The 26,935-nt window shown below is 37.5% G+C and overlaps 1 protein-coding gene across 1 annotated transcript in view; it reads left to right on the top strand.

Annotated features, from left to right (window-relative positions):
- Positions 1 to 26,935, top strand: part of CRPPA (CDP-L-ribitol pyrophosphorylase A) — a 189,599-nt gene that overhangs the window by 93,580 nt on the left and 69,084 nt on the right. The window contains exon 6 of the mRNA XM_029919056.1: positions 6,498 to 6,543. Within this exon, the coding sequence (XP_029774916.1) occupies positions 6,498 to 6,543 (46 nt within the window). The remainder of the gene's footprint in view (positions 1 to 6,497; positions 6,544 to 26,935) is intronic.

Below are 26,935 nucleotides of genomic sequence, written 5' to 3'. Positions count from 1 at the left end.
TGATTAGGAAAGATTCATTTCAACTCTAAGATTATACCATTTCCAAATTATATTTCCTCATTGACTTGAACACAGACCAGAAAGCCCTATAAGTTCATTAGGCATTATGTACAGTACACTGATGGGCCTTGCGTGCTAAGATGATCTCGTCTATACTTACAATGTCCTGACATTACAAAATACTGGCATGTCTGGATTATTGGCTGGGAGAGAAAATCCATGCAGTATCATGGTTCTTTTAAGGGTATCAAGATACCATCAACTTGATTCATTCTGTGTATTCTTTTCTTTATCTGCCTCTGATCATGAGGAACATATTGTGAAGACTGTGGTGTTTGCCAGTCGCATGTTTTGTTCAAGACCCTGACTCCCATCTCTGCTAAGACCCCTTTTGACTGTGTGCTTACTAACTTAATTTGCAGACAGGGGGAGAAGGGAGTGAAAACTCGCAGACAACATGCTAACATGACACTCCCTGACCCCATTTTTGATGTCTTAGTGGGTGTGGTGATCTATCTCTGTGAGTGTTCAGAGCCTTTTTGAAACTTGTCAAGTGCCCTGAGATTTACAGATGAAAGGAAAGTAACACATTGCTCTTGAAATTTTCCACTTGTCCCTCATGAATCTATTTCAATTAAATTGCGAAATCTCCTATTTCACTGCTTTCTCCAGCAACACAGTTTTAGCGCTCACATCTTGGTACTCGACTTCCCTTTCCTGGGCACCAAGTGTCAGTGCTCAGAGTCAGGGACCGGCCTTGCCCGAAGGCTTCTCCTCATTCCCCTGGTGAGCCATTTCATAATGCTGTTAGCAGTTAAATTGTGTTCCCCACAAATCTAACGTTACTCATGCACTTGAGAATAAGACCTTATTTGAAAAGCATCTTTATAGGACACATGGGTGGTTCAGTCCCTTGAGCATCTGACTCTTGATTTCAGGTCACCATCTCATGGTTTGGGAGTTTGAGCCCTGCTTCGGGCTCTGTGCTGACCACACAAAGCTAGCTTGGGATCCTCTCCTCCTCCCCACGCTCCTCCCTCTGCCTCTACCCTGCTTGTGCTCTCTCTCTCTCTTTCTCAAAATAAACAAACATTAACAACAAAAAAGTATCTTTACAGATCTAATGAAGTTAAGATGAGGTCCCACTGGCACCGAGTAGGCCCTGAACTCAACAAGGAATAGCAGAAGGGAGAGAGCTAAAGGGAGCGTGCCAGGGACTGACGTGGAGGCAGACTGGAGTGCTGCATCTACAAGCAAAGGAAAGCTGGTGGGCAGAGGCCTGGGAGCATTTTTCGGTATATCAGGCTTTCAGAGCAGGGCATGGCCCTGCTGACACCTGGATTTGGGACTTCCGCCTCCAGTACTGTGAGAGAACAAGCTCAAAGCCACCCAGCTTTGGTATGTGGTTACGGTAACCCTGGGAAACTAATAAACATTCCACAGGCTTAGGCCCAGAGGGATCAGTTTTACAGTATGGGTTTACAACCCGAAGGGATTGGGGGAGCCCCTTTCTTTAGAATGTTTGGATAATGGGATCTTGGATTCTAAAAGGGCCCTAAACACAATGTATTGGGGGAAAAGTCAGAAAATGTCGTGAAGAGGTCTTTGATAGATACCACATTTCTTCTGTTGAGGTGAAAGTATTTGGAATACAGGTACTGCAGTTGTAGGGGGTTCTATGTTTCCTCTTCCTCTGGTCTCTGATTGTCTTCCTCTCCCACTCCCCAAACTTTTTTCTTCGTTGTGATATTTTCCTAGCTGGTGTCACCCTATTGAGCATCTGAATGACATCATATGGACTGTCTTTAGTATACAGGCCTTAATTCTGAGGTCTTGGCATTTTGTACCAGTAAAAGAGTTCTTCATTTTCTCTTTAAACCAAAGCAATGGACTCTACACTTACAACTTAGCATTCTAATTCTATACTAGCACCAAAGATGCTACGGTTTTTTAAAAATTTGGATCTGAAAGACTATTTAGTACAAGGAGGCTAAAACTGGTGCTGGAATCAGATGGCTGAGCCAAGTACCCAGCACGTGATTCATAAATCTTGACAGGATGGAAAATGCATTTCAGGAGGCGTTTTTACGGCCACAAAAAAGTAAGGCAAGGGAAGGTTCTGAACCACAGAGCCAGGATACCTTCCCCTCCCCCTCAGAAGCCGGGAGTTGACTCGCACACTAGTGTGAGGAGTGACTAGACATGTCTCATGCCTGGACGCAGGACTGTTGGAACTGCCACCAGAAATCCCAAGAGGGTTAATTTGTATTTTACGTACTTTTTTGGTAAAACTAAATGCAAGAAGTAAATGCTGAGAGTTGGGCCACCTCCCTTGCCCTAGCTCCTTTGTGGCCTGGAGGAAACATTAATTTAAATCACCATGAAGGGTAGAGGACATCTCCCAAGCCTGAGGACAAAGACGACCAATCACAGAAGAAAGCAGGACTGATTTCTGGGATAAGAATTGGCTTTCCTCCTTTCTCTTGAGGGCTTGTGCCTTGCCAGGCCTTAGTGAACAGCATACTTCGACGAAATTTCATCTAGTAGACATAAAAGCCTCTATTCTTTTAGTTTATAACTGTACCATATTTTTGTCCCAATATATTTAAATACATGTTATCTACACTATACAGAACTAATTGAATAGGCTTTTTGTTTTTAAATGTTAGAACTGTCCTTAAGGCACAGAAGATTTATAACCAGGTATTAAAGAAATTCAACTGTGTTCCATTGTCTGAAAATACTTGTTTAGGAGGAGCTTCTGAAGTTTGAGTCATCACCTATTTTTGGAATAACTGATTTTTCAGGAATCCTTTTGATGGGACCAACTCCTTTTTAAAATTCAAGTATTCTGCCATCTTTGTTTAAAAACAAAAGAAAGAAAATAGTGTTCTTTTTAATTTCAAAAATACAATAGGGTGACATTGTTTCTTTTCAGAATTTTTAATCTAATCATCCAGTGTAGAGGAAGGAGTCTTTTCTAGGTAGACCTCATTGATGAAATAAATAAAATCAATATATCCCCAAATGGAAATTTGTGTCTAATAACATACCATTCTATATTTTTAAAATATAACGTTTTCTGGCTTCTAATTACTGGAGTTACAGGATCGTTTTCTTACTCGGTAAAAGATGGGAAAGATGGGGATTATGTGTTGTCTAATTTACGTAAGAGGGTGGCCAACCCATCTAGGCTCTGGGAAACTACTCTGCTGAGGGTCAACACTGAGCAACACGAGGCGATGTGGTGGTAGTAGTCTCTGGCACCCACCCGGAGGAAGCCAGGGAGCCCGGGCCATGGGGTCAGAGGACTGCTGCTCTGGCTCTGAGTTTCAAGTTTCCCTTCTAGTGAGTATTTTTTTCTTTTAGTTACACACTTTGCCCAGATGAAACATTGCACAGAAGCACAAAGAAAACAGACAAAAAAAGAGCTCACTAGGTGGGGGCGGGGGGGGCACATGTGGGGCACTGAGCCTCAGGCACACAGAGCACCTGCCCTGGTCCTCAGGGGGCTCCTGAGCCTCTACTGAGCAGTGCAAAAATCAGTGACGGAAGAGAGCCATGATTCTCTGATTCACTTAAGGGTTGATTTTTTTTAAAACTAACGAATTTTCATAACGCATTGTGCAAGGTCAAAGGAAAACTACAAATCATGTTGACAGAAGGAAATCAACTTCAAAACTGATCTAATAAACTTGTGAAAATTAAAAAAGTAAGGAAAGGGCAGCCCATATTACTGTAAAAGTTTGACAGAAAAAGCATAACTTCTCAGTTCAGAATTACAGCATTTTCCAGTACTGTTGCCTTTGAAGTACGTTCACTGTTTCAATTAGGAGAAAAAACAAGGCTATTTTTAAACGCAGTATTTTATGAGTTTGTGAGAAACATTTTGTATTTTCATTAAGTCCGTGTTTGGTGAGAAGTGGAGTTCAAGTCTTAAATGTAAGGTGCTATGTAGAAGATATTAGTTAAAAAATAAAAGCTTTAGTCTGTGAATAGTGAGTATCGACAGGGTATGAGAAAGAGGAGACAAAAGAAAATTGAGGAGGTTCTGATGTTGATATACTTAATGATTTAATAATAGTGGAGGAAGGACCTTTAGGTGATAAACATGTGTCTTACTAAGATTGATTGCAGTGCAAAACTGTTAAGTCTTGCAAGAAGGCTAGAAAAGGGATTTTAGGAGTGGAGACCAATTTTTCTGTAACTTTAAAAATGTGTCATTAAAACCCCCTTGAAAAAAACAGTATAAGGTACTTTTACAGTTCCTCTATTTTAATTTTGAATGCAGTTTTATTCCTTCAAGCAGGAAAGAATACGAAATGGATAATGGGAATTAGGCCTCTTCCTAGTTCAGGTCTAAGTTTGCCCTACACAGCAGAAAATTATTAAAGAAAAACACCAATGTCTTATTTGAATTACAAATATTGAGGCCTGATTTTTAGATACCTAGTTAACTTTGGACTTTCAAGAACACAGAAGAAAAACTTACCTGATTTAGTTCTTCTAAGAAAATTTCTCCACCCAGATGTTGTTTCCATAGGTTAAGGCATTTTGCTTTTTCTTTTCATTGCTCTATTCCCAAAACTTATAATAGGACCTAGAACATAGTAATTATTTGATAAATATTTGTTGAATGTAGGAAGGAGATCAATATAGTGTTTAATTTGGTGAATACATAGCATGAACCTTTAAACGTCTGTTTTCTGTTTTCTATCCAGATAATGGAGTTCTGTTGTGGACCAGGAACTATCGTCCTAGTTTGGGTTGCCATATACTTGTTTTGGCAATAATGTAGCAATGCCATATTTGACTTTAATAGTTTAGTTGAAGGCTCAAGCAGCTTTCTATCTTATGTTAGCCATTACTTTATTTTTAAAAGTTTATTTATTAGAGAGAGAGATAGAGAGACAGAAGTCCAAGTAGACTCCTCACTATCAGGGCAGAGCCTGATTCGTGACTGAAACCCAGGAAGCATGGGATCATGACCTGAGCCAAAGTTGGTCGCTCAACTGACTGTTAGCTACTACTTCAATTCTGGATTGTAGGGTATAGGTTTGCATTAGGATTTACCTACCAGGATAAAAGCATAACAGTAATCTGTTTTGAGTAAAAGTGCCCTGAGCAGCTTGGGCTGAACAAAATTTCTATACAAGTCTAGTTATGAGATAACCGGTAGGAAAAAAGTATGAGGAACAGATACTGAATTACACTAATTTGTTAAGGATTTTTCAAATGGTGTTTTTAGACCATTTTCACAATAATCATCTGGGTACTTCAATGGTAAACTAGCTCCTAAGCTTATAGTACTTAAAAAATATAGTTCATTATCGTCTAGGTTTTTAATTCTGCTCTCAGAACTAATTCTGCAATGCCATATGCCTGACATATTCCGTACTGGAGCTCATGGGTGTGTTCTGGGAAGTATCTGCCATAGGACTATAGCAGCTTATAATTAGAAGGAGGATGTATGTATATTCTTAAGGAAAGATAATGATTGTTCTTAGGTTCGTGATGGTACCCTCTAGTCTCTATCAGATCCATGTATTAATAAAAAACTTGAAAGGTGAACTGTATCTATGTAAAGATGTACTCAGTTCAGAATGAAGTCCCTCTTAATGTGAGTTAATTTTTTTACTTATTATTTAAAATTAAAAAAGAATTTAAATATTAATTTTGAGAGAGAGTATAAGTGGGAAAGGGGAAGAGAGAGAGGGAAACACAGAATCCGAAGCAGGTTCTAGGCTCTGAGCTGTCAGCACAGAGCCCGACACAGGGCTCGAACTCTAGAACCGCATGATCATGACTGGAGCTGAAGTCAGACACTTAACTGACTGAGCCACCCAGGCACCCCAGATTTGTTTGTTTGTTTGTTTGTTTTTACTGATTTTTGCGAGAGAGAGTACAAGTGGGGAAGGGGCAGACACACACACACACACACACACACACATGCTCTAGGCTCTTGAGCTGTCGGCACAGAACCTGATGCAGGTTTCGAACTGGTGAACCATGAGCTCATGACCTGAGCAAAGTCGGATGTGTAGCCAACTGAGCCACACAGGCACCCCTTAATGTAAATTACTCTTGGAGAATCATCTCATTCGATCTAAAAATGCAGTTTTGTGATTTTTGTTACATATATTTTTCTTCCTTCCTTACACTATAAAACTTTACTATGAAACAGTAATGACCAACAGTGCTAGTGATTTGTATTTGAACACTACCACATTGTCTCTTGGAAATAACCTTTGAGTTATATTAATAAGATTTTGGTAACCACTGCCACATAATATCTCAATTTAAAGTTCTAAAATTCAATATTAAGCAGTTTGCAGAAATAGAATATATTATTCTGAACTTGCTAATGTTATAATTTATAAATTGTCCATAGTATGTGTTTATAGTTTCTCCAGAATAATTTCCTTTGGGGCATAATTTTATTGCTCTCACATTCCTTCCTGGTCTGTTAAGTCTAATGACGTTTATTTGTCCTTTAGGTGACCTACAAACGAGATCTGTATGCAGCTGAATCGATTATTAAGGGTATGTTTGGCCTTGTGACTGTCAGTTCCTGTGTTTCAAAAATGTAAGCCAGTTCAGAATTTCCTCATGACATTTTAAATCCCAGAATTCTCAGAAGTATAAATGCCTGTAGGCCACAGAGGTCTGTGATTTCGTGTTTTTGAAAAACAATTACATTTTGTGTTTCCTGCTTGTGAAATACCCCTTATTATTTATGTCACATTAGTTTTAATTTTTATAAAGGAAGTACTTACAAAAAGTATGGGACCCTGACACTATTAGAAGTAAAAACTGATTTTAATTAATTTAGGATACTTATTTTTACTAAGAGGCCTGCTTCCCAACCTCACCCCCTATAACACTGCCACATTTGTACCTTATATATCATGTTTCATGTGAAGATATTTTTCCCCCAAATAGAGAAATAAAGCTAGACAATGTGTTAAATTCCTTTTCAGTTTTGACAATAACTGTAAGTTTGTTTTGGAATTTAGATACTACATATTACTCTTTTATCATTGTCTTTCATCTCCCATCTACACCAAGGTAGTTTCATTGTCAACAAATACTTGTTACTGTGCTAAGCACCATGCTAGGAATGCAACGATGATGCACCAAGGACGTTGGTGCTGTATCTTTTCAGCCTCCATCACTCACGTCAGCGTTTCTTAGCCCCAGCACCCTAGGTATTTGAGGCCAGGTGATCGTTTGTGGTGGAGACTGGTCCATGGTAGGCTGTTGGCCCGTATTCACTAGACACCAGAAGTACTCTTCCCTTCCCCCCATGTGCCATCCTAGATGTGTCCTGAGAGAGCCACTGTAAAGATCTGTGGTCCTAGCAAACATGACAGCGCCAATCCTGAAGCAGGTGTGGTGCTCTGTACTCCTTCACCGACTCCTTCAAAATATAGGATAGACTTGCGTGCTTAGGTTTTGATGGAGACGGGAGCATTTATATTCACACTTGTAAGCTGAATAAAAAAATGCTGGATCTGAACTCCGGATTCTTCAGTTGGTTAAATAGGTTTTCCCCAAATTTTGAATTACCGATTGACTTAACCATTCACAGAACTGAAAACTTTTCTCTAGTCATGACATCGTATGTTTGTAATTTACCCTCAAGGTTTTTGTCCTTAAAGAATATTGTGTTTCAAACCATTAATGTACCATTATTTATACATCCTTATTTCTGTGTCTGCAAACAGATCATCTATAGCTATAAATCAAAATGTCGACATGTATTTACACAGTAAGCAGGCAGAATATCAACATTACTGTGGAGGAGCTGGCTAAACCACGATGTGGTCTCTTACGCTCTCAGCACAAGGAAATAGAATGCTAGTCTGGTTTCCTTACACTGTCCTACCTTTGTTAGCTAGGTAAAATGGACGTGAATTATTTTGTGAGTAAGTGGTATGTGGTCCTACTGAGGATTCTACACATTATATTTAACTTTTGTTTATCAGAGCAGGATTATTGTAATATAAAAGCCTACATTTTAAGTGTAATTATAGGCACTATGCTTTTGGAAATTGTATACAGAGAGAAATTGCTTTTCTTATTTACATGTTTTAGTGTGTTATTATTTTCATTAAAAAAATTGAATGTTCATTTATTTTTGAGAGAGACAGAGACAGAGCATGAGTGGGGGAGGGGCAGAGAGAGGGAGACACAGAATCTAAAAGTGGCAGCACAGGGCTTAACTCAGGGCTCGAACCCACAAACTGCGAGATCATAACCCGAGCCGAAGTGAGACCTTTAACTGGCTGAGCCACCCAGGTGCCCCTGTTTTTGTTTTTACATATTTAAGAAGTATTCTTTTATTCTCAGAGAAATTAATATGGTAGGTTGTAAAGACCTGATCAGTGATTTCCAGAGGTTTCCTTATGCTCTAGGGTTTGGGTTTTTAATTTGCCAGGAGATTGTGATGTTGTGGATATTCCGCTCGGGAGCCTCCCCTACTGTCAGTGTGGGGCTTCTAGGATCAACAGAGCTGAGGTTACCTGAGAACTCGAATGCAGAATGTGGGACCCCACGCCACTAAATCAGAAGATGCATTTTAACAAAGTTTTAACAAAAACTCTGGCTGCTTAGTTTGCGTGTTAAATTCTGGAAATATTCCTCTTGGCTGCTCTTCAGTCTTTCATAGGTTATTTCTTTTCAGATAATATTTTTATTAAATTAAGAGCTTGAGTCTTATTGTGCTTTATCAGGTCCAAATGCTTTGCATACCTTGGATGGCTGCCTACTTTGTGACTTGGACTAATTCTAGAGGCTTGGTAGAAACAAACACGTGTGACACAGGCAAACAAATACCCTTGGGGTTTTAAAAATAAGATTGCAAAATATGACATATAGCAGATTGAGCTACACACTCACCTGTTTGCCTTTTCCTCATAAATGTTCAGAATACTTTTCCAGGCACTACTACAACACAGCTTTTTTTGGATACTTATTTGTGTCTGACCTTGTTTAAAGCATTCCATGTGTATCATCTCTTGGTTCTCCAAGAACTTAATGATAGAAGTTGTGTCACTGCGTCCATACTGGAGGATAATCAAAGGTTCTAAGCAAGTACTGATTTAAAAAGGATAGAATGTAAATTCTTAAACTATAACTTCTGTCTTTGGTGGGATATCTCAATACAGCTTTTTTCTCTTTTTTTCCCTCATGCAGAGATTTTTTCAAACTGCCGTCTCTGAAATTCTTGGACTGCATGTGTTTTGAAATTTGGAATATTGAGTTTTTTCAGAAGTTCATGCAGTACCTAACTAGTCACATCAGGAGTGAGGATGAAGGACCTTGACACATAATGGAAATGATAATGCGTGGATGTTTGTAGCTAGTACAGGAGTAAATAGTGTAGAGCCTGTAGTCCAAGTTCAGGTCTGATTTTACCACCAAATTTGTACATCAAAACAATGATTAAATTTGCTATTTTAAGGCAATCTTGGATTTCAGCATTGCCCATAACTTGGTGTCAACCTCTTTTACATTGATTCTGTGAAGATGAGAGGATGTCTCTTCTTTTTTCTTTTTTTTTTTTGAAAATTTAAAATGTTTTTTATTTATTATTGAGACAGAAACAGAACATGAGTGGGGGAGGGGCAGAGAGGAGGGAGACACAGAATGTGAAACAGGCTCCAGGCTCTGGGCTGTCAGCACAGAGCCCGATGTGGGGCTTGAACCCACAAACCATGGAATCATGACCTGAGCTGAATTTGGCCACTTAACCAACTGAACCACCCAGGCGCCCCTCTTCTTTTTTCTTATGTAGCCTGTAACACTGAGTTTAAGTGAATGGACTTGTGTGTTGTAGGGTATGACTAGGTTTTTTCCTTCGAGTAGAAAAAAATTAAATGATGAGGACAAGTGGCTCTTTTCTCCAACCATACCATTTTACCTGCTTCTGACAGGTGCATATTGAGACCTTATGTATCTATCCCTATGTTAAGTATATTTTTTTCTCAGAGATGATATAAAATCACATGTATGCCCTTAATGCAAAGTTGAAAACCAGGATTTGGAGTAGGTGGCACTCATAACATTTACATACTTTCTCTCTCTCTCTCTCTCTCTCTCTTTCTCTCTTTTAACTATAAGGCTATGACAGAGATAATACTCCTCCCCTTTTGGAGATGCATTAACCAGAAGTTTCAATTTAGTACTTTTCTCTTGGTCACACAGTAAGAGCAAGATGCACAATTTAAACTCAGTTTTCTTTTGTCTTGAAGTCTGACTTTGCTCTGGGGCATGGCCACTTGTCATCTCTGATTCATGAGCGGCTCCTGCTGAGTACTATAGTAAATACTAGATTCATTAGTGCTCCTTAGCCAGTATAAGCCTATGTCTTATAAAATTCCGCCTACCCAAGTCTGAGGGTGGCCTGATGGAGAGTGACCACACAGCTGAACCTGGCCATGTTCTCGTCCACTGCTGTGCTCACCACACAGTACATGCTTCCAGGGAGTGTGGGGAAAACATAATACTGAAATAGCAGATTTCTAGACATGTCCAGAGGAGGAGTAAAAATAAAAACTCAGTAGTTTCAAAATGATTGGTTTGTTACTGTTCAGTTTGCTCTTTGTTAGTTCTGGTAGTTGAATGTTTATGGGGCCATAGCAGTTGACCCATTTTCAAGATGAAGCTTGTTTTCAATCTGTGATATGAGTCGTTCGTAATCTGTAAGTCCCCTTCCCAAGCTGCTTTTTTTACTTCAATGCCAATTACTGCTACTCAACAAATTATCTTCTGATGAAAGCATTTTCTTGTGTAGGTATTTTAAGATTCTGTAAGACATTTCCTGTTTCATTTGTCACGTCTTGCAATGCCTTTTGTGCTCCCAAATTGTCACTGGAACAGCGTCCATGTTTTGGCCCATCTTAATGTTTGTTCAAGTCAATATTTTTTGTTCAATATGGGAGTTTTGATGTAACTAACTTTAGGCAAGCCTTTGACTAAAATCACCAAATTACGGCTTGTAGCAAGTAATATAGTTGGCTTTCTATTTTTGTATTTTTAGAGAAGTCTTATTTTGTGCTTAATTTATTTTAGCATCAGTATATTTAGATAGATTTCCATCTATAGTGAAGTATTTGATAATAGTGTGTACATAAGTGGTCTCCTATTCACACAGTTGTCTGTGTTGGAAAGTATACAGTCAATCACAAATTTACTATGAGGTAAAACAAAGCATTGCTTCTTGTGTTTTATTTTTAATGTTAAAAAATTTTAATGTTTATTTTTGAGAGAGAGCGAGAGAGAGCGTACACAAGCAAGGCAGGGGGTGAGGGGGGGAGCAGAGAGAGAGGGAGATAGAATCTGAAGCAGGCTCCAGGCTCTGAGCTGTCAGCACAGAGCCCAACTTGGATCTTGAATTCAGGAACCATGAGATCTTGACCTCAGCTGAAGTCAGACACTTAACCTACTGAGCCACTCAGGCATCCCTTAGAGTTATTTAGATAGGGGGCACCTGGGTGGCTTACTTGGTTAGGTGTCTCACTTGATTTTAGCTCAGGTCATGATCTCATGGTTCCTGAGATCCAGCCTGGCTTCAGACTTCACATTGATAGCACAGACCCTGCTTGGGATTCTTTCTCTCTGTCTCTCTCTTTCCACCTCCCCTGCTCACACATGCACTATGTCTCTCAAAATAAGTAAACACTAAGAAAAAGTATTATATTCCAGTTAGCAGACAGTGAATATTAGTTTCATGTGTAAAATACAGTGATTCAACAATTCCATACACCACCCGGTGCTCCTCATGTTCAAGTGCCATCCTTAATCCCCATCAACTATTTAACCTGTCCGCCACCCAGCTACCTCATCTCTGGTAACCATCAGTTCTCTATAATAATTAAAAGTTTGTTTCTTGGTTTCTCTCTCTCTTGTTCTTCCCTCGCTCATTTGTTGTGGTTCTTAAATTCCACGTAAGTGACATCATGTGGTATTTGTCCCTCTCTGATTTATTTTACTTAGCATAGTACTCTCTAGCTACAACCATGTTATTGCAAATGGCAAGATTACATTCTTATTTATGGTTGAATAATATTCCATTGTATATATTCCACATTTTTATTCACTCATCAGTTGATGGGCACTTGAACTATTTCCATAGTTTGGGAATTGTAAATAATGCTGCTATAAAAAGATGGGTGCATGCATCTCTTTGGATTAATGTTTTTGTAATCTTTGGATAAATACACAATAGTGCAATTGCTGAACTATAGGATAATTCTATTTTTAACTTTTTGAGGAAACTCCATATTGTTCCTCAAAACAGACTGCATCAGTTTGCATTCCTACAAGGAGTGCAAGAGGGTTTCTCTTTCTCTACATCTGGGCAACACCTGTTGTTTCTTGTATTGTTAATGTTAGCCATTCTGACAGGTGTGAGGTGGTATCTCATTGTAGTTTTGATTTGTAGTTCCCTGATGATAAGTGATGTTGAGCATCTTTTCATGTGTCTGTTGGCCATCTGGATGTCTTCTTTGGAGAAATGTGTGTTCATGTCTTCTGCCCATTTTTAAATTGGATTATTTGTTTTTTGGGTGTTGAGTTTTATAAGTTCTTTCTCTATTTTTCATACTAGTCCTTCATCTCACACGTCATTTGCAAATTCCTTCTCCCATGCCATAGGTTGCTTTTTAGTTTTTTGTTTCCTTAATTGTGCAGTAGCTTTTTGTTTTGATGTACTTCCAAAAATTTATTTTTGCTTTTGTTTCCTTTGTCTCAGGAGACCCATCTAGAAAAAAGTTGCTACAGCCAGTGTCAGAGAGGTTACTGCCTTTGTTCCCTTCTAGGATATTTATGGTTTCAGGTCTCACATTCAGCTCTTTAATTCATTTTGAATTTGGTTTTGTGTGTGGTGTAAGAAAGTGCTCCAGTTTCATTCTTTTGCATGTGGCTTTCCAGTTTTCCTACCACCATTTGTTGAACAGCGTGTCTTTTCCCCCTTGGATATTGTTCCTTTGTCCAAGATTAATGACCATATAGTTGTGGGTTTATTTCTGTATTTCCTTTTCTGTTCTCTTGATGTATGTATCTCTTTTTGTGCCAGGATCATACTGTTTTTATTACTACAACTTTGTAATATAAATTGATACTTAGAATTGTTATACCTCCAGCTTTGCTTTTCTTTTTCAGGATTGATTTGGTATTAGGGGTCTTTTGTGGTTCCATACATATTTTAGGATTATTTGTTCCAGTTTTGTGAAAAGTGCTTTTGGTATTTTGATAGGGATACATTAATTGTGTAGATTACTTTGCCTCTTTGAACCCATGAACATGGAACTTCTTTCCATTTGTGTCATCTTGAATTTCTTTCATCAGTGTTTTATAGCTTTCAGAGTATGTGTCTTTTACCTCTTTGATTGGGTTCATTCTTAAGTATCTTACTATTTTTGGGTTATATTATAAATGGGATTTTTAAAAATTTCTCTTTCTGTTGCTTCATTATTAGTATATTGAAATGCAACAGATAGTTCTTTACATTGATTTTGTATCCTGAAACCTTATAGAATTTATCAGTTTTAGGAGTTTGTTTCAATGTTTGATGGATTTCGCCTGTGAAACCATCTGGTCCTGGAGATTTTTTTTTGTTGGGAGCATTTTAATTACTGGTGGAATTTATTTTCTGGTTATCGGTCTGTTAAATTTTTTCATTCTTTTTTCAATTTTTGTAGTTTATATGTTTCTAGGTATTTATCCATTTCTTCTAGATCAAACTGTTTGTTGGTATTTAGTTTTTCATAATATTCTCTTAAATGGTTTCTTTTTCTGTGGTGTTGGTTGTTATTTCTCTGCTCCTTTGAGATAGTATTTGAGGCTTTTTAAACATCTAGATAAATCTGGCTAAAAGATGATCAATTTTATGATTTCCCCCAGAAACAGCTCCTGGTTCTATTCATCTGTTCTGTTGTTTTTTTAGTTTCTGTATTCTTTATTTCTGCTCTAAACTTTATTATTTCTTTCCTTCTGCTGGTTTTATATTTTTTTTGTTTGTTTTTGTAGCTCCTTTAGGTGTAAGATTAGGTTTTTTGAGATTTTTCTTGCTCCTTAAAGTAGGCTTATATTGGTATGATCTTATCTCGGAGAACCACTTTTGCTGCATCCCTAAGGTTTTGGACCATTGGATTTTTATTTTCAGTTGTTGCCATATACTTTTAAATTTATTATTTTATTTCCTCATTTACCCATTCATTGTTTAGTAGCATGCTATTTAACCTTCACATATTTGTAGTCTTCACTGATTTTTTTTGTGCATGGTTAGCTTCTAGTGTCCTAGCATTGTGGGCAGAGAAGATGCAAGGTTTAACTTCCATCTTCTTGAGTTTGTTGAGGCTTAATTTGTGGACTAATATGTGATCTTTTCTGGAAAATATCCCACGTGCACTTGAAAAATATGTGTATTCTGCTGTTTTAGAATGTAGTATTCTGAATATATCTGTTAAATCCATCTGTTTGAGTGTGTCATTCAAAGCCATTGTCGCCTTGTTGATTTTCTGTTAAGATGATACATCCATTGATATCAGTAAGGTGTTGAAGTCCTCTACTATTACTGTGTTATTGTTTATTAATCCCTTTATGTTTGTTATTAACTGCTTTATTATTTGGGTGCTTCTATGTTGGATGCATAAATATTTACAATTGTTAGGTCCTCTTGCTGGATTGTTACCTTTATTCTTAGATGGTGTCCTTCTTTGTCTCTTGTTACAGTCATTGTTTTAAAGCCTATCTTGTCTGATAGAAGATTGTTACCCTTTCTTTTGACATCCATTTGCATAATAGATGTTTCTCCACCCCACCCGTTGCAGTGTGCAGGTGTTTTTAGCTCTAAAATGAGAAGACTCTGGTAGGCAGCATATAGATGAGTCTTTTTTTTTTTTTAACCCCATTCTGCCACCGTATGTCTTTTGATTGGAACATTTAGTCTATTTATAGTCAAAGTAATTATTGAGAGATGTAATTATTTCCATTTTATTATTTGTGTTTGTGGTTGTTTCTGAAGATTTTCTCTGATCCTTTCTTTCATGGTTTGTTGATCTTCTTTAATGATCTACTGGAATTTCTTTTGTCTATATATTTATTAGTGGTCTTTGAGATGTGGTTACCATTAGATTTGTATATAACCTCCCTTGTGTACAGCAGTCTATTTTAAATTGCTGGTCACTTAAGTTTAAACCCATTCTTTACTCCTCTCCTCCCCACATTTTGGGTACATGTTGTCATATTTTATTCTTTTACTATGAGTTTCTTGACTGAATTTTTTTTAACAGAAATACTCATTTTTACTTCTTTTGTGTTTCCTACCTTCTGACTGTCACTTTTGGTCTCCATTCCACTCAGAGAGTCTCCTTCAATATTTCTTGCAGGATTAGTTTAATGATCATGAGCTCATTTAGTTTTTGATTGTCTGGGAAACTTTGTGTCTCCTATCGTGAATGATAGCCTTTCTGGGTAGAATATTCTTGGTTGCAGATTTTTCCCATTTAGCCCTTGGAATATATCATGCATCACCCTCTGGCTTGGAAAGTTTCTGCTCATAAAGCCCCCTGCTGGCCTTATGCCTTATTGATTTTCCCTTCTATGTTACTGTCTTCTTTTGACTTTGTGTGTTTTTTTTCTTTATCATTATATTTGGTAATTTAATTACAGTGTGTCTTGGTGTGGATCTGCTTTTGTTGATTTTGTTGAGGGTTCTCTGTGTATCCTAGATCCAGATACCTGTTTTCTTTCCCAGATTATAGAAATTTTCAGCTATTATTTCTTGAAATCACTTTTCTGCTTCCCTGTGTCTCTCTACTTCTTGGACTCTTATAATATAAATGCTATTACATTGGTTGGAACCACTGAGTGCCCTAAGTCTCTTCTCATGTTGTATAATTCTTTTTTCTCTATTTTGTTTAATTGGATTACTTACCACTACTCTGTTGTCTTTGTCATTAATTTGTTCCTCTGCTTCCATCCTGCTAATAATCTATAAATTATGTTTCTCATTGTTTGTATTGAGCCCTTTATCTCTGTTCTCTTACTTATTATCTTTGTGTTAAGGGTCTCACTGATATTTTTCACTGTTTTTCTCAAGTGAGAATCCTTAGGATCTTTGCTTTCACTACTCCTTCAGGCATTTGTTTGTTTTTCTTAGATCTCTGGCCAATGTCTTTTCCTGTTCTTTCATTTGCGATACATGTCCCAGTCTTCTTACTTTATCTGTGTCTCTGTGCCTGTTTCTCTGTGTTGGGAAAGTCACCTACATCTCTTGTTCTTGAGGATAATGACTTTATGAAGAAGAGGTCCCATGGTGCCCTTTAGTGCAGTCCCGGTGTTTCCTAGGACTTAGTGTTCCGGGAGTGTCTCCAGGGTATGCTGTGTGCACTCTGCTGTTTGGTCCTGGCCACTTTATCCTTGGGGCCAGTCATCCGCAGAGGCTTTCTTTGCCTGATGTGGGCAAGATTCGGTCCCTGGCCTGAATGTGGTGTTTTAAGTAAGTGTGTTCTGGTCTGCTTGTGATGAGACCTGTTGCCACCACTGCCAGCACTGAGGCTCTGCAAAACTGTCGAGTCAGGAGGCGTGGTCTGAGCAGGCATTTGGGCTGGCCTTCTGGGGGAGGAGGCCTGGAGGCGTGGTCTGAGCAGGGATGTGGGCTGGCCTTCTGGGGGAGGAGGCCTGCTGTACTGGGACTCACTCGGCAAGTGAGACTGGGAAGTATAGTTGTATGGGAGTACGGGGAGGTAGAGCTTGGTGTAAGCAATTAGGTATGTAGATGCTGTGTTAGTTCCTGCAAGTGGCTCTGTGGTTACCCCGAGCGATGGGGTAGGGAGGTGGTGCCTTCCAGTTCCTTTATTCCTGGAGGAGTCTGTTACTGAACACTGCCACTCTAGGAAGTGCTCTGAGATGAGCAGCTAACCTCCCCCTGTGCTCCTCAGGCACTCTTCTGGACCCTCTTTGCAAGATGCCTAACCATGTATTGTTTGCTAATAATCTTCTCTTTAGGATTAGAGGAAGGCCCTCGGGACTCTGTCTCAGCCACACCCCCTGACTTTGAACACTCCAGGCTTTAAGCAGTACTGGTTGCCAGAAGTCGGGAAATTGGGTCCCCTTGCTTTCTAGGCCAATTGCTGTAAGGATTCCCAACAGCATTTTACCACTCCTTTTAATGATGTTAAGAGTTGGATTTGGTCATTGATCTTTATTATTTTACCCTTAGAGGTTTATGTGAGTGAAATTTAAAACAAATTTTGCTAGAGTAATGTGATTAAGCTCAATAAGACATTGAACTCACAGATAAGTTATAAACAGCTTCTTAACAAAGAGGACTTATACTTTGGACACACAAGCTGGATGAGCCCACCCAAGCCTGCTGTTTGCTCAGATGTGCCCAAACTATTAAAGTGTTAACACATGGCAGCAGTAACATACTTAATCTAGATTTACTTATGATATACAGACAATCCCAACCAACACTCAGTTTAACATGCTCACTGAACTTATCTTGGCAAAAGGAAGAATATTCTAAGATTTTCACAGAAAATATCCTGTAGAACATTTATTTCTTATTACTTTTTTTAAATGTTTAATTATTTTTGAGGGAGAGAAAGAGACAGAGTGCAAGCAGGAGTTGGAAAGGGAGAGGGAGACACAAAGTAGGAAGCAGGCTCCAGGCTCTGAACTATCAGCACAGAGCCCGACATGGGGCTTGAACCCGTGGAACAGGAGATTATGACCTAAGCTGAAGTTGGATGCTTAACCAACTGAGCCACCCAGGAGCCTCTCCTATGGAATTTTTAAATAAGAGATTGGACTTATTTTCTACCATAATCCTTCATCTGATCTTTTTATTTTATAATTTTTTTAACATTTATTTATTTGTGGCAGAGAGAGAGACAGATAGAGCATGAGCAGGGCAGAGAGAGGGAGACACAGAATCGGAAGCAGATTCCAGGCTCTGAGCTGTCAGCACAGAGCCCGACGTGGGGCTCGAACCCACGAACATGAGATGATGGCCTGAGCTGAAGTCAGCCGCTCAACCAACTAAACCACCGAGGCGCCCCCTGATCTTTTAATGTATTTAATTTTGTGGCTAATAAGTGTTTAAACATAGCGTTTTACTCTTTCTTGGATATAATTGTGCAATCCCAAGTAAAAGCCTCATGGTGCCTCTTGTCATAAGATGGTTTATGTAAACATGGAAAAACAAAATAGTGAAAATAGAAAATAATTTAATTTTTACATGGATTTAGTTAATATTAGTTAAAAATAGTTAATGTTCACATAAAAATTCATGTCTTCCCAGTCATCATCTTATGTTCTCCATCGTTAAGGTAACTTGACTTTGATTTCTCAAAAACATTTATTGATTCAGAAACAGACTTTATTCTGAAAGTAAATTTTTTTCATCATCACTGACAAAGGCGATTCTTTTACTGTGGAGCATTTTGAACAGATAAGCTATAAAACCCCATAAACCTTCCTTTTTAATTTTCACAAACTGTTTTAGAAAATTATACTAGTAGGCAAGCAGTTGAATCATTTTGTGCTTATACATTGAAAGCATAGTTTATTAAAAAACTTTTTTTTTAAGATTTATTCATTTTTGAGAAAGAGAGTGCAAGAGCAGGAGGGGCAGAGAGAGAAGGCAACACAGAGTTCGAAGCAGGGTCTTGGCTCCAAGCTGCCAGCACAGAGCCTGACGTGAGTCTTGAACCCACAAGCAGTGTGAGGTCATGACCTGAGCTGAAGTCGGACTCTTAACCGATTGAGCCACCCAGGCACCCCTGAAAGTGTCTTACACATTGAAACTGGCTTTGACTACATGGAAGAAAATACTATTACATGTGAATAAATTTCAGTGTTCTTGAGAATTAGTATGACTCATTGTGATAGTGTGTGTTTTATGCATATGGAGAATCTCCTGTCTTAATATTTTTTTGATCTTTTAATATTGACACTTAAAGTAATAGCATATTTTTAATTTTTTTAATCAAATTGAAAGAATGAGTAACTTTGAATCAGGTTTCCTACATCTGTAACTGGACAGTGCTTTGCATCTGTACTATGTCTTCATCAGATTTTTCTTGTTAAACACCCAGTGATGGTACCATTTATGTCATTAACTATGCTTTTTGTATAATGCAAAGTGACAGCTAAGATTTACATAGAAACTATAATTTTTGATGTATCTGGCTTTTCACTGTGATTATTCATTTTCCACATTTTCACATTAATACCATAACTCCTTTGTACATAATAGTTTTTGTTCTTCACTGTCTTGAAAGTAGTTCTGTGACTGTATCTTACAAGAATCTGTAAGAACATTTGCGTCAAGCTTTCATTACTTAGAATAGGAGGGTTGCAATATGATTTAGTAGCAATTTGATTTCCTTGGATTCTTCCTGTAAAAAAAATGTAAATTGGGAAGTTAAATATTTGGGTGAAGATTAGAGAAAGTCAAGTCGACTTTAATTTCATAATATCTTCTATTTGTCGTTAGTGAGATGCTCATTAAAGCATAGGGAAGTAAATCTGTCATCTTCAAAAACTTCTAAGGTCACAGTGAGTTATCAAGCTACTAGCTAAATAAGACTTGATAAGACAAAAGCCAGTCAGTTATACTTGACTCTGTTAGAGGTAGGATATAAAAGAACAAAAACTCCAAATAAACGCTCATGCTTAAAGCAATAATACATTTTGTAAATATCTTGGTGAGTCATTAAACTAAAAATTGTATTTCCTTCACATTTAGCTCAGAATACACACACACACACACACACACACACACATACACATATACACACACATATATATACATACATACATATATATATATATATATATATATATGGCATCATTTACTTGGAAAACAGTAATATGTTACATGTAAAAACATGTATAAAGGATAAGATATCACATGTCTGCTCCTTACTTTTAGTTGTAAGAAAGACAGGAACTTCGTCCTGTATTCAATGACTAATTAAAAAATGTGGTTAAGATCTGATAAAACAAATCTTGAGGAAAAATACCTGTGTATCATTGTCCTTTATTTGAAACATGTACAGTCAACAATAGAATTAACTTCTCTGAAGACCATTTTGACCTATAAAATTGAGTATGTGTGGTTTTCTCAAAAGTCTTTGTGTACCCTTCCTATTTTCTGCTTGTTGATTTTATGCCTTTTCCTATTCTAATAGCTTCCTCTCTTAAGATGTTTAGAGAAACCTGAAGCCTATGCCTATATATTAAATGAAAATAGGGATCTCAGGGCTCAGCAGTGATGGTTCTGTTTAATACTATTTTAAAATCCTTGCTGTAAGACAGAAAATACGATTTTGTTGATTCAAGGAACTCAGCAGGGGAATGGAAGATGACTGCCTCCATTTTGAATGGATTAGGGCTGGAGGTATCTTAGGAGGTGAGTAGGATTGGCTATTCAGTTCTTATATACCTGACAACACTAAAATTTTGGCTCAGGAGGTCAGCATAATGAATGAAGAGGCTTTATAAAGTCATAGTATTGGCTGTTTCTAAGAGAATGGAAGGCTGGCCTGGATTTTTTTGCACACTTACTGGTGAAACTAACTTAGTATTTAGGTTTGGGTCTACTCATTGATGTTTGAAACACTGTTGTAAAAATTAACACTGTCCTGAACACTCGAGTCTTTACTGATTATTAGTTTCAGGCATATGTCTAGATATTCCTTGTTCCTGTTTTTTTAACTTTTTTAATGTTTATTGTTTGTTTTGATAAAGAGCCAGCAGGGGAGGGGCAGAAAGAGAGAGAGAGAGAGAGAGAGAAAGGGATAGATTTGCCAGCAGGCTCTGTGCTGTTGGTCCAATATAGGGCTTAATCTTACAAACTGTGAGATCATAACCTGAGCTGAAATCAAGAGCTGGCTGCTTACCTGAGTCACCCTGGTGTCCCCCCCCCCCCCTTTTTTCCTTGCTCCTCTTAATGTGTCATTGTATCTTTCATGTAAAGAGAAGGCTGTGCATGTTAGAAAGTTTTCATATTACTGTTTCCTGAAGTTGAATGCAAAAACCCCAAATAATGTGTTTTCTGACCCTTGAAGGAAGACCGTATATTTCATGTCTACCAAGAAGTCCAATGTTCAAGGACAATAAGGTGAAATTTTAAAAGATGAGTTTGTTACAAATTAGTTTTTGGCCTTATTCCCAAACTTAAAAATTTATACATGATATTTCCTACCTCCTATGAAGGACTTTAGAATAACATCAGAATTAAACACTTTTTAATGTTAATTTATTTATTTTGAGAGAAAGAAAGCATGCATAAGTCGGGGAGGGACAGAGAGAGAGGAAGGAAGAGAATCCCAAGTAGGCTCTACACTGTCGGCACAGAGCTTCCTGTGGGGCCAGAACTCATGAACCATGAGATCATGACTTTAGCTGAAATCAACAGTCAGATGCTTAACTGACTGAGCCACCCAAGTGCCCCTGGAATTAAACATTTTTGACACATTGTATAAGAATATATTTTGCTAAACCACATACCTTAACCAAAGGTGGCTAAGTTTTAGATGGCAAAGCATGTTACACCCGGAGATCAAAAGCCCTGAAGAGGGAGCCTTGAGTGTTTCATTCGGTTAAGTGCCTGGCTCAGGTCATGATAACATGGATTCGTAAGAGGAGCCCTATTTTGGACTCCTCCGACAGGGGCTGCATATAATAAGTAGAGTGGGGTGGGGACAAAGAGATGGTACGAGGGATTGAAGTGCTTTGTATCCTGGATGTTGTGGTTACACAAATTTACAGTGTGTTGGAATTAAGGAGATGACATCAATGTAATTTTAGTGATTTCCAATGCAGAGAAATCTAGAGATCAGTATATCCTCATATGGCCCAGAAGGGTAGCAATTCTAAGATGCTGTTTCTCTTTCAGCGATGCTATATAGAGGTAACATTGGAGTTTTAATTTATTAAATAAAGTAAGTGTCAGAAGTTTGCCAGTTATTTAGTTAAAAGCAGTGAAAGAAGACCTCCTATTTCCCCCATTATAATGTCATTTTCTATTGTAAGGGTTTGTTGGAAACTGCAGACAATCTTATTTACTCCATGAAAGTGTGAGACTACCATTTGACATTTGTGGCTTCAATTAGGAAAAAAAGAAAGGTGGAGGGGAGGGAGGGAACATCTGAATTAGGAAGTTACTTATCTTTCTTAGATGTTCTACCAGCATGTGGAATGGTTGACGGCTTCAATTCTAGACTAATTTACCTGGTTTGAATCTTAGCTCCTCAGGTCACTAGCTGAATTAATCCCAGGAAAATCACTTAAATCTTTATCACTAAGGACGACATAATGTTTTTGCCTGCATTGTAAGATTTTGGTTAGAATATATGTGTATTATATTATACATAATATTATTTGTTAATTACTGAGTGAGAAATCATCCAGTGATTTGGTGGAGTTTCTCTGTACCACAATTGATTTTTACTGAAAGTGTGTTAATATCATTTATTTATTAGTAATATTGCTTTCATGAATTAGAATTTAAAGGGCTCTCTGTGGTAACTTGAATTTTCAATGCCTAGTGCCTTGTGAATAAAAATAATACTCTTACTTCTAGATGTCTTTAGCTTTTCTCTTAATTTAAAAGTTTAAAAGTTCACACATTAAAAAATTTTTTTCTAAAAAAAATTTTTTTTTCTAATGTTCATTTATTTTTGAGAGAGAAAGAAAGACAGGGTGCAAGCAGGGAGGGGCAGAGAGAGAGGAAGACACAGGATCTGAAGCAGACTCCAGGCTCTGAGCTGTGAACACAGACCCTGACATGGGGCTTGAACCCACCAACAGCGAGATCATGACCTGAACTCAAGTCGGACCCTTAACTGACTGAGCCACCCAGGTGCCCCAAAGTTCACACATTGTTTTAACAGTTGGTTAGGTTTTCTTGTGTGATACACTCAAGACCTTTATACTGTCCTATGATCATCTGTAAAGATAGTTTCTGAATGAAAGAAGTATAGATGAAAGCAGTAGTGTACTTGTGTATATTTTTAAAAAAATATTTTATTATCAAACCACAAGTACAGAAATCCAAACCAGATTTGTCCCATAAAGAATAATGTGCTTATCTGTGTAATAGCACACAGATCAAGAACAGAACTTTACCACCACAGCAAAGGCTTTTTCTTGTATTTTTATGCAATTACACCTTGCTCTGTCTCTTTCAAGATTTTACAGCAACCTCCTCATATTCCTCCTGAGCTTTATCACTCAAATGTACATTTGTAGACACTATGGTTTAGTTGTGTATATATTTTCTTAATGACCCGTTAAATCTCACTTGCCCTACAGGTTCCCCATCCTTTTATTTCGCTTACACTTTGTCACTAGATGAACCCAGCTTATTTGGGCGGTAGATTTTTTCCTGTTTTGAAATTTGATGAGTGTATATTTTTGCATGGTCCAGTTATGCATATTTCTGTATATTTTTCTGTCTTTGACAAAGTGTCAGCTAGCTCTAGAAGCTTAATCAGCTTTAGTTTAGTTTCTTTGTTAAAGAAGAGGTGGTCTGAGTTTTTCATTACACACCAAATGTTTGGTTCTCTTTTACTTTCTGATGATAGTAGCCATTGATACTCGATGCCTAGATTTGCTAATAGATGGAGGTGGTATTCAAAATCATAATATTTTAATTCTATTAATTAGTTTCCATCTGTTGAGATATTTTCATAAACACTTCTTATCTATACTTTATTTACCCAGTGTACAGTTTCCATAGAAAGGTAAATGCTTATTTTCTTTTATTAGTATTCAACTGAATAAATTCATTCTCTTTCATCCTCTAAACTGAGCAATTATTTTGTGTGTTTACATAAAGATGAAATATTACATAAATTTATTTATTTATATTAAAATTTAAAAAATGTTTTTATTTATTCTTGAGAGAGAGAGAGAGAGAGAGAAACAGCGTGAGCAGGGGAGGGTCAGAGAGAGAGGGAAACACAGAATCAGAAGACAGGCTCCAGGCTCTGAGCTAGCTGTCAGCACAGAGCCTGACGCGGGGCTCAAACCCACGAACCGTGAGATCATGACCTGAGCTGAAGTTGGACGCTTAACCAACTGAGCCACCCAGGTGCCCTGAAACACTTCATAAATTTATACTGATAGTTCCAGTTCAATATTATATCTTAATTTCACAGCAATAAGAACCCCGGTTCTCAAAGATACAGGAATTAACAGAATATTCTATAATCATTCATGTACTTTATTCAACAGTGTACCTTCTAGGTCTTGAATTATAGGTACTACCAACCAAGACTATTTCCAAAAAATGTTACATGATTTTTGTATATGCTCCATTCATTCTCCTATTGCATTTTCTTGTTTATACTGTATATTTTCAAATTTTACAGCCATTATATACTGCATTCAGTTCATTTTAGACCTTATTTAGTCACAGTTGTGCAAGTAAATGTTTTATGCAGTCCTTCAGTCATTCTGTATATGTCTCTCTAGACTGGTTGTGTGAAACTTGAGCTCCTACTACATTCTTTAGGAAATATTCACAGGAAAGTCTTAATTCACATTGACAATTGTGTACTTTATACTTGAAAGTCAGTTTTGCTGAGTTTAAAATCTTGGCTCATAATTTTTTCCTTGAATAACTTAAATATGTTCCTTTGTTTTTATTGAATAAATTCTGATGATTGTCTCATTACCTTTATTATCTCTATTCTCTATCTTTATTATTTTTGTTACTCTTTTGTCTAGATGATCAAAGGAATGGTTTTTTTAAGTTGAGGAATTTTACTAGAAAATGTCTTGGTATTGGTTTCTTGGTAAATTTTTGGAGTGATTTATATGTGATATGAGTGTGTGTGTGTGTGTGTGTGTGTGTGTAAATAAAAATGGCAGTTTTCTCTTCTTCATGGATTCCTATTTATGTTGGATTGTCTTTATCCAACTTTATATGTCACCTTACTGGATTTTTATCTCTTCATCTTTTAATTTAAAACCCCATTTCATTTTTAACTTTTTATCTTAAATTATTATCTGTTAATTTTGTACCTATGTCACAACTGTATAGTCTTCGTTTCTGAAATAGTCTTTTACTTTACATTATTTACTGAGGACTACCATCTTATTTCTGTGTTTTAAAATTCTAAATTATGTAGTCCTCTAATGTTTCGTTTCATTACTGTAATGTATTTTTAGCTTGTTGTAAGATTGTAATTTTTATTGGCTTGATAGGCACATATTTCTGGCACGCCTTCATTGTTTTTAAAAGTGACTTTCTGCTCTTTTTTCTTATAAAAATTTTGTAGTGCTTGACTTTGATAATTTTCCCATTAATTAGTGTTTGTGTTTTTATAAAGAAAACAGCCATGTTGATTAGGTCTCACTCTAATTATCCTCTTTTTAGCCTGATTACCTTTTAAAGTCCCTGTCTCTAAATAGGGTCACATCCTTAGGATACTTAAGGCTAGGGCTCCCACTGTGGCAGGGTCAGCTCCCTAAAGAAAAAAAAATTCTCAAGATAACCTGGTTGTATGGGTACAAGACAACGGCCCCCAATGACTTTTAACATGAGACCAGTTACATGTTAAACATGTACGTCAGATTACATGTTTGTATGTTGCATATACGTAAGATGAAGAAGTAAAAAAAAAATATATAAGAAACTACGCCATGTGATGTTTGGGGCTCAGTTCTTTGGGAATGAACCAAACTGAGTGGTGCTGGCAGGAATAAAATTGCTTCCTGGAAAGAAAAGCCTCGATTTCAGGAGTCTGTGTGAGAATGCTGCTACACCCCAATGAATTTGACAGAGGACAAAATTCATTCAGCCCATCACAATCAGCCTTAGTCAGGATCTTAGCACACAGCCTTGAAACTAATGAGTGAACAGTACCTTCTTGTTGGTGCCCTGTGGTAAGACTTCGGAGTGGTGTTAGTAAGTTAGAGTTTACTGAGGTTAAGAGTCAGTGATTTTGTGGCAGAGAAAAACAAGTAAAGGATAAAATATAATGTAACATTTGTAATAAAAGGCAAATAAAAATGGAGATCAATGTGAAAGAAAAAGAGTACCCTTTAGGATACTAACTTCTCAGATTTGAGTTAAAGAACAGAAATTTACAATTTCATGGCTCTGTAACTCTGAACAACTTATTGGCTGCATAGACTCATTCTATAAAATGGGTATAATAATTCCTACTTGTTATGATTAAGAGAAATAATGTTTAAAAGTGTCTACCCTGGTAAAAGGCAAAACCACTTGGTATGGCATGAGTACAGATTAACCAGAATAAATATACAGGCTACCAGAATGACTGCTGATCATAAAGATGCTCCTGACTCTGTTGCTCTGTACTACCTAAGCACCAGCTTTGTGAGTGCCTTGTTAGAGCCGAGGTACATACAAGTTTTTGTGTCTGAAACTCCACCCTGCAGGGCCTTAGGAACACTCAGAATAGTAACATAGTGATTCCCACCTGGCTATAAGGAAAATCCTGGCTGTGGGCTTACATATGTTTGAGAGAGCGATCTTTATGTATTACAAGTGGGGATCTGGATCGCATACTCTTTCCTACTTTGTCAAAAATTAATTGGCCATACATTTGTGGGCCCAAGACTGCCTCTTTAGCAGGTGGTGCTGGGAGAACTGGACAGCAACATGCAGAAGAATGAAACTAGACCACTCTCTTACACCATACACAAAAATTAACTCAAAATGGCTGAAAGACCTGAATGTGAGACAGGAAACCATCAAAACCCTCAAGGAGAAAGTAGGAAAAAACCTCCTAGACCTCCACCACAGCAGTCTCCTACTCGACACATCCCCAAAGGCAAGGGAAATGAAAGCAAAACTGAACTCTTGGGACTTCATCAAGATAAGAAGCTTCTGTACTGCAAAGGAAACAATCAAGAAAACGAATAGGCAACCGACAGA

This window comes from Suricata suricatta, chromosome 2, assembly GCF_006229205.1.
Source record: "Suricata suricatta isolate VVHF042 chromosome 2, meerkat_22Aug2017_6uvM2_HiC, whole genome shotgun sequence".
In the NCBI taxonomy this organism is placed as follows: Eukaryota; Metazoa; Chordata; class Mammalia; order Carnivora; family Herpestidae; genus Suricata; species Suricata suricatta.
The sequence above is the reverse complement of the archived record's forward strand: the minus strand, read 5'-3'. Positions and strand labels throughout refer to the sequence as shown.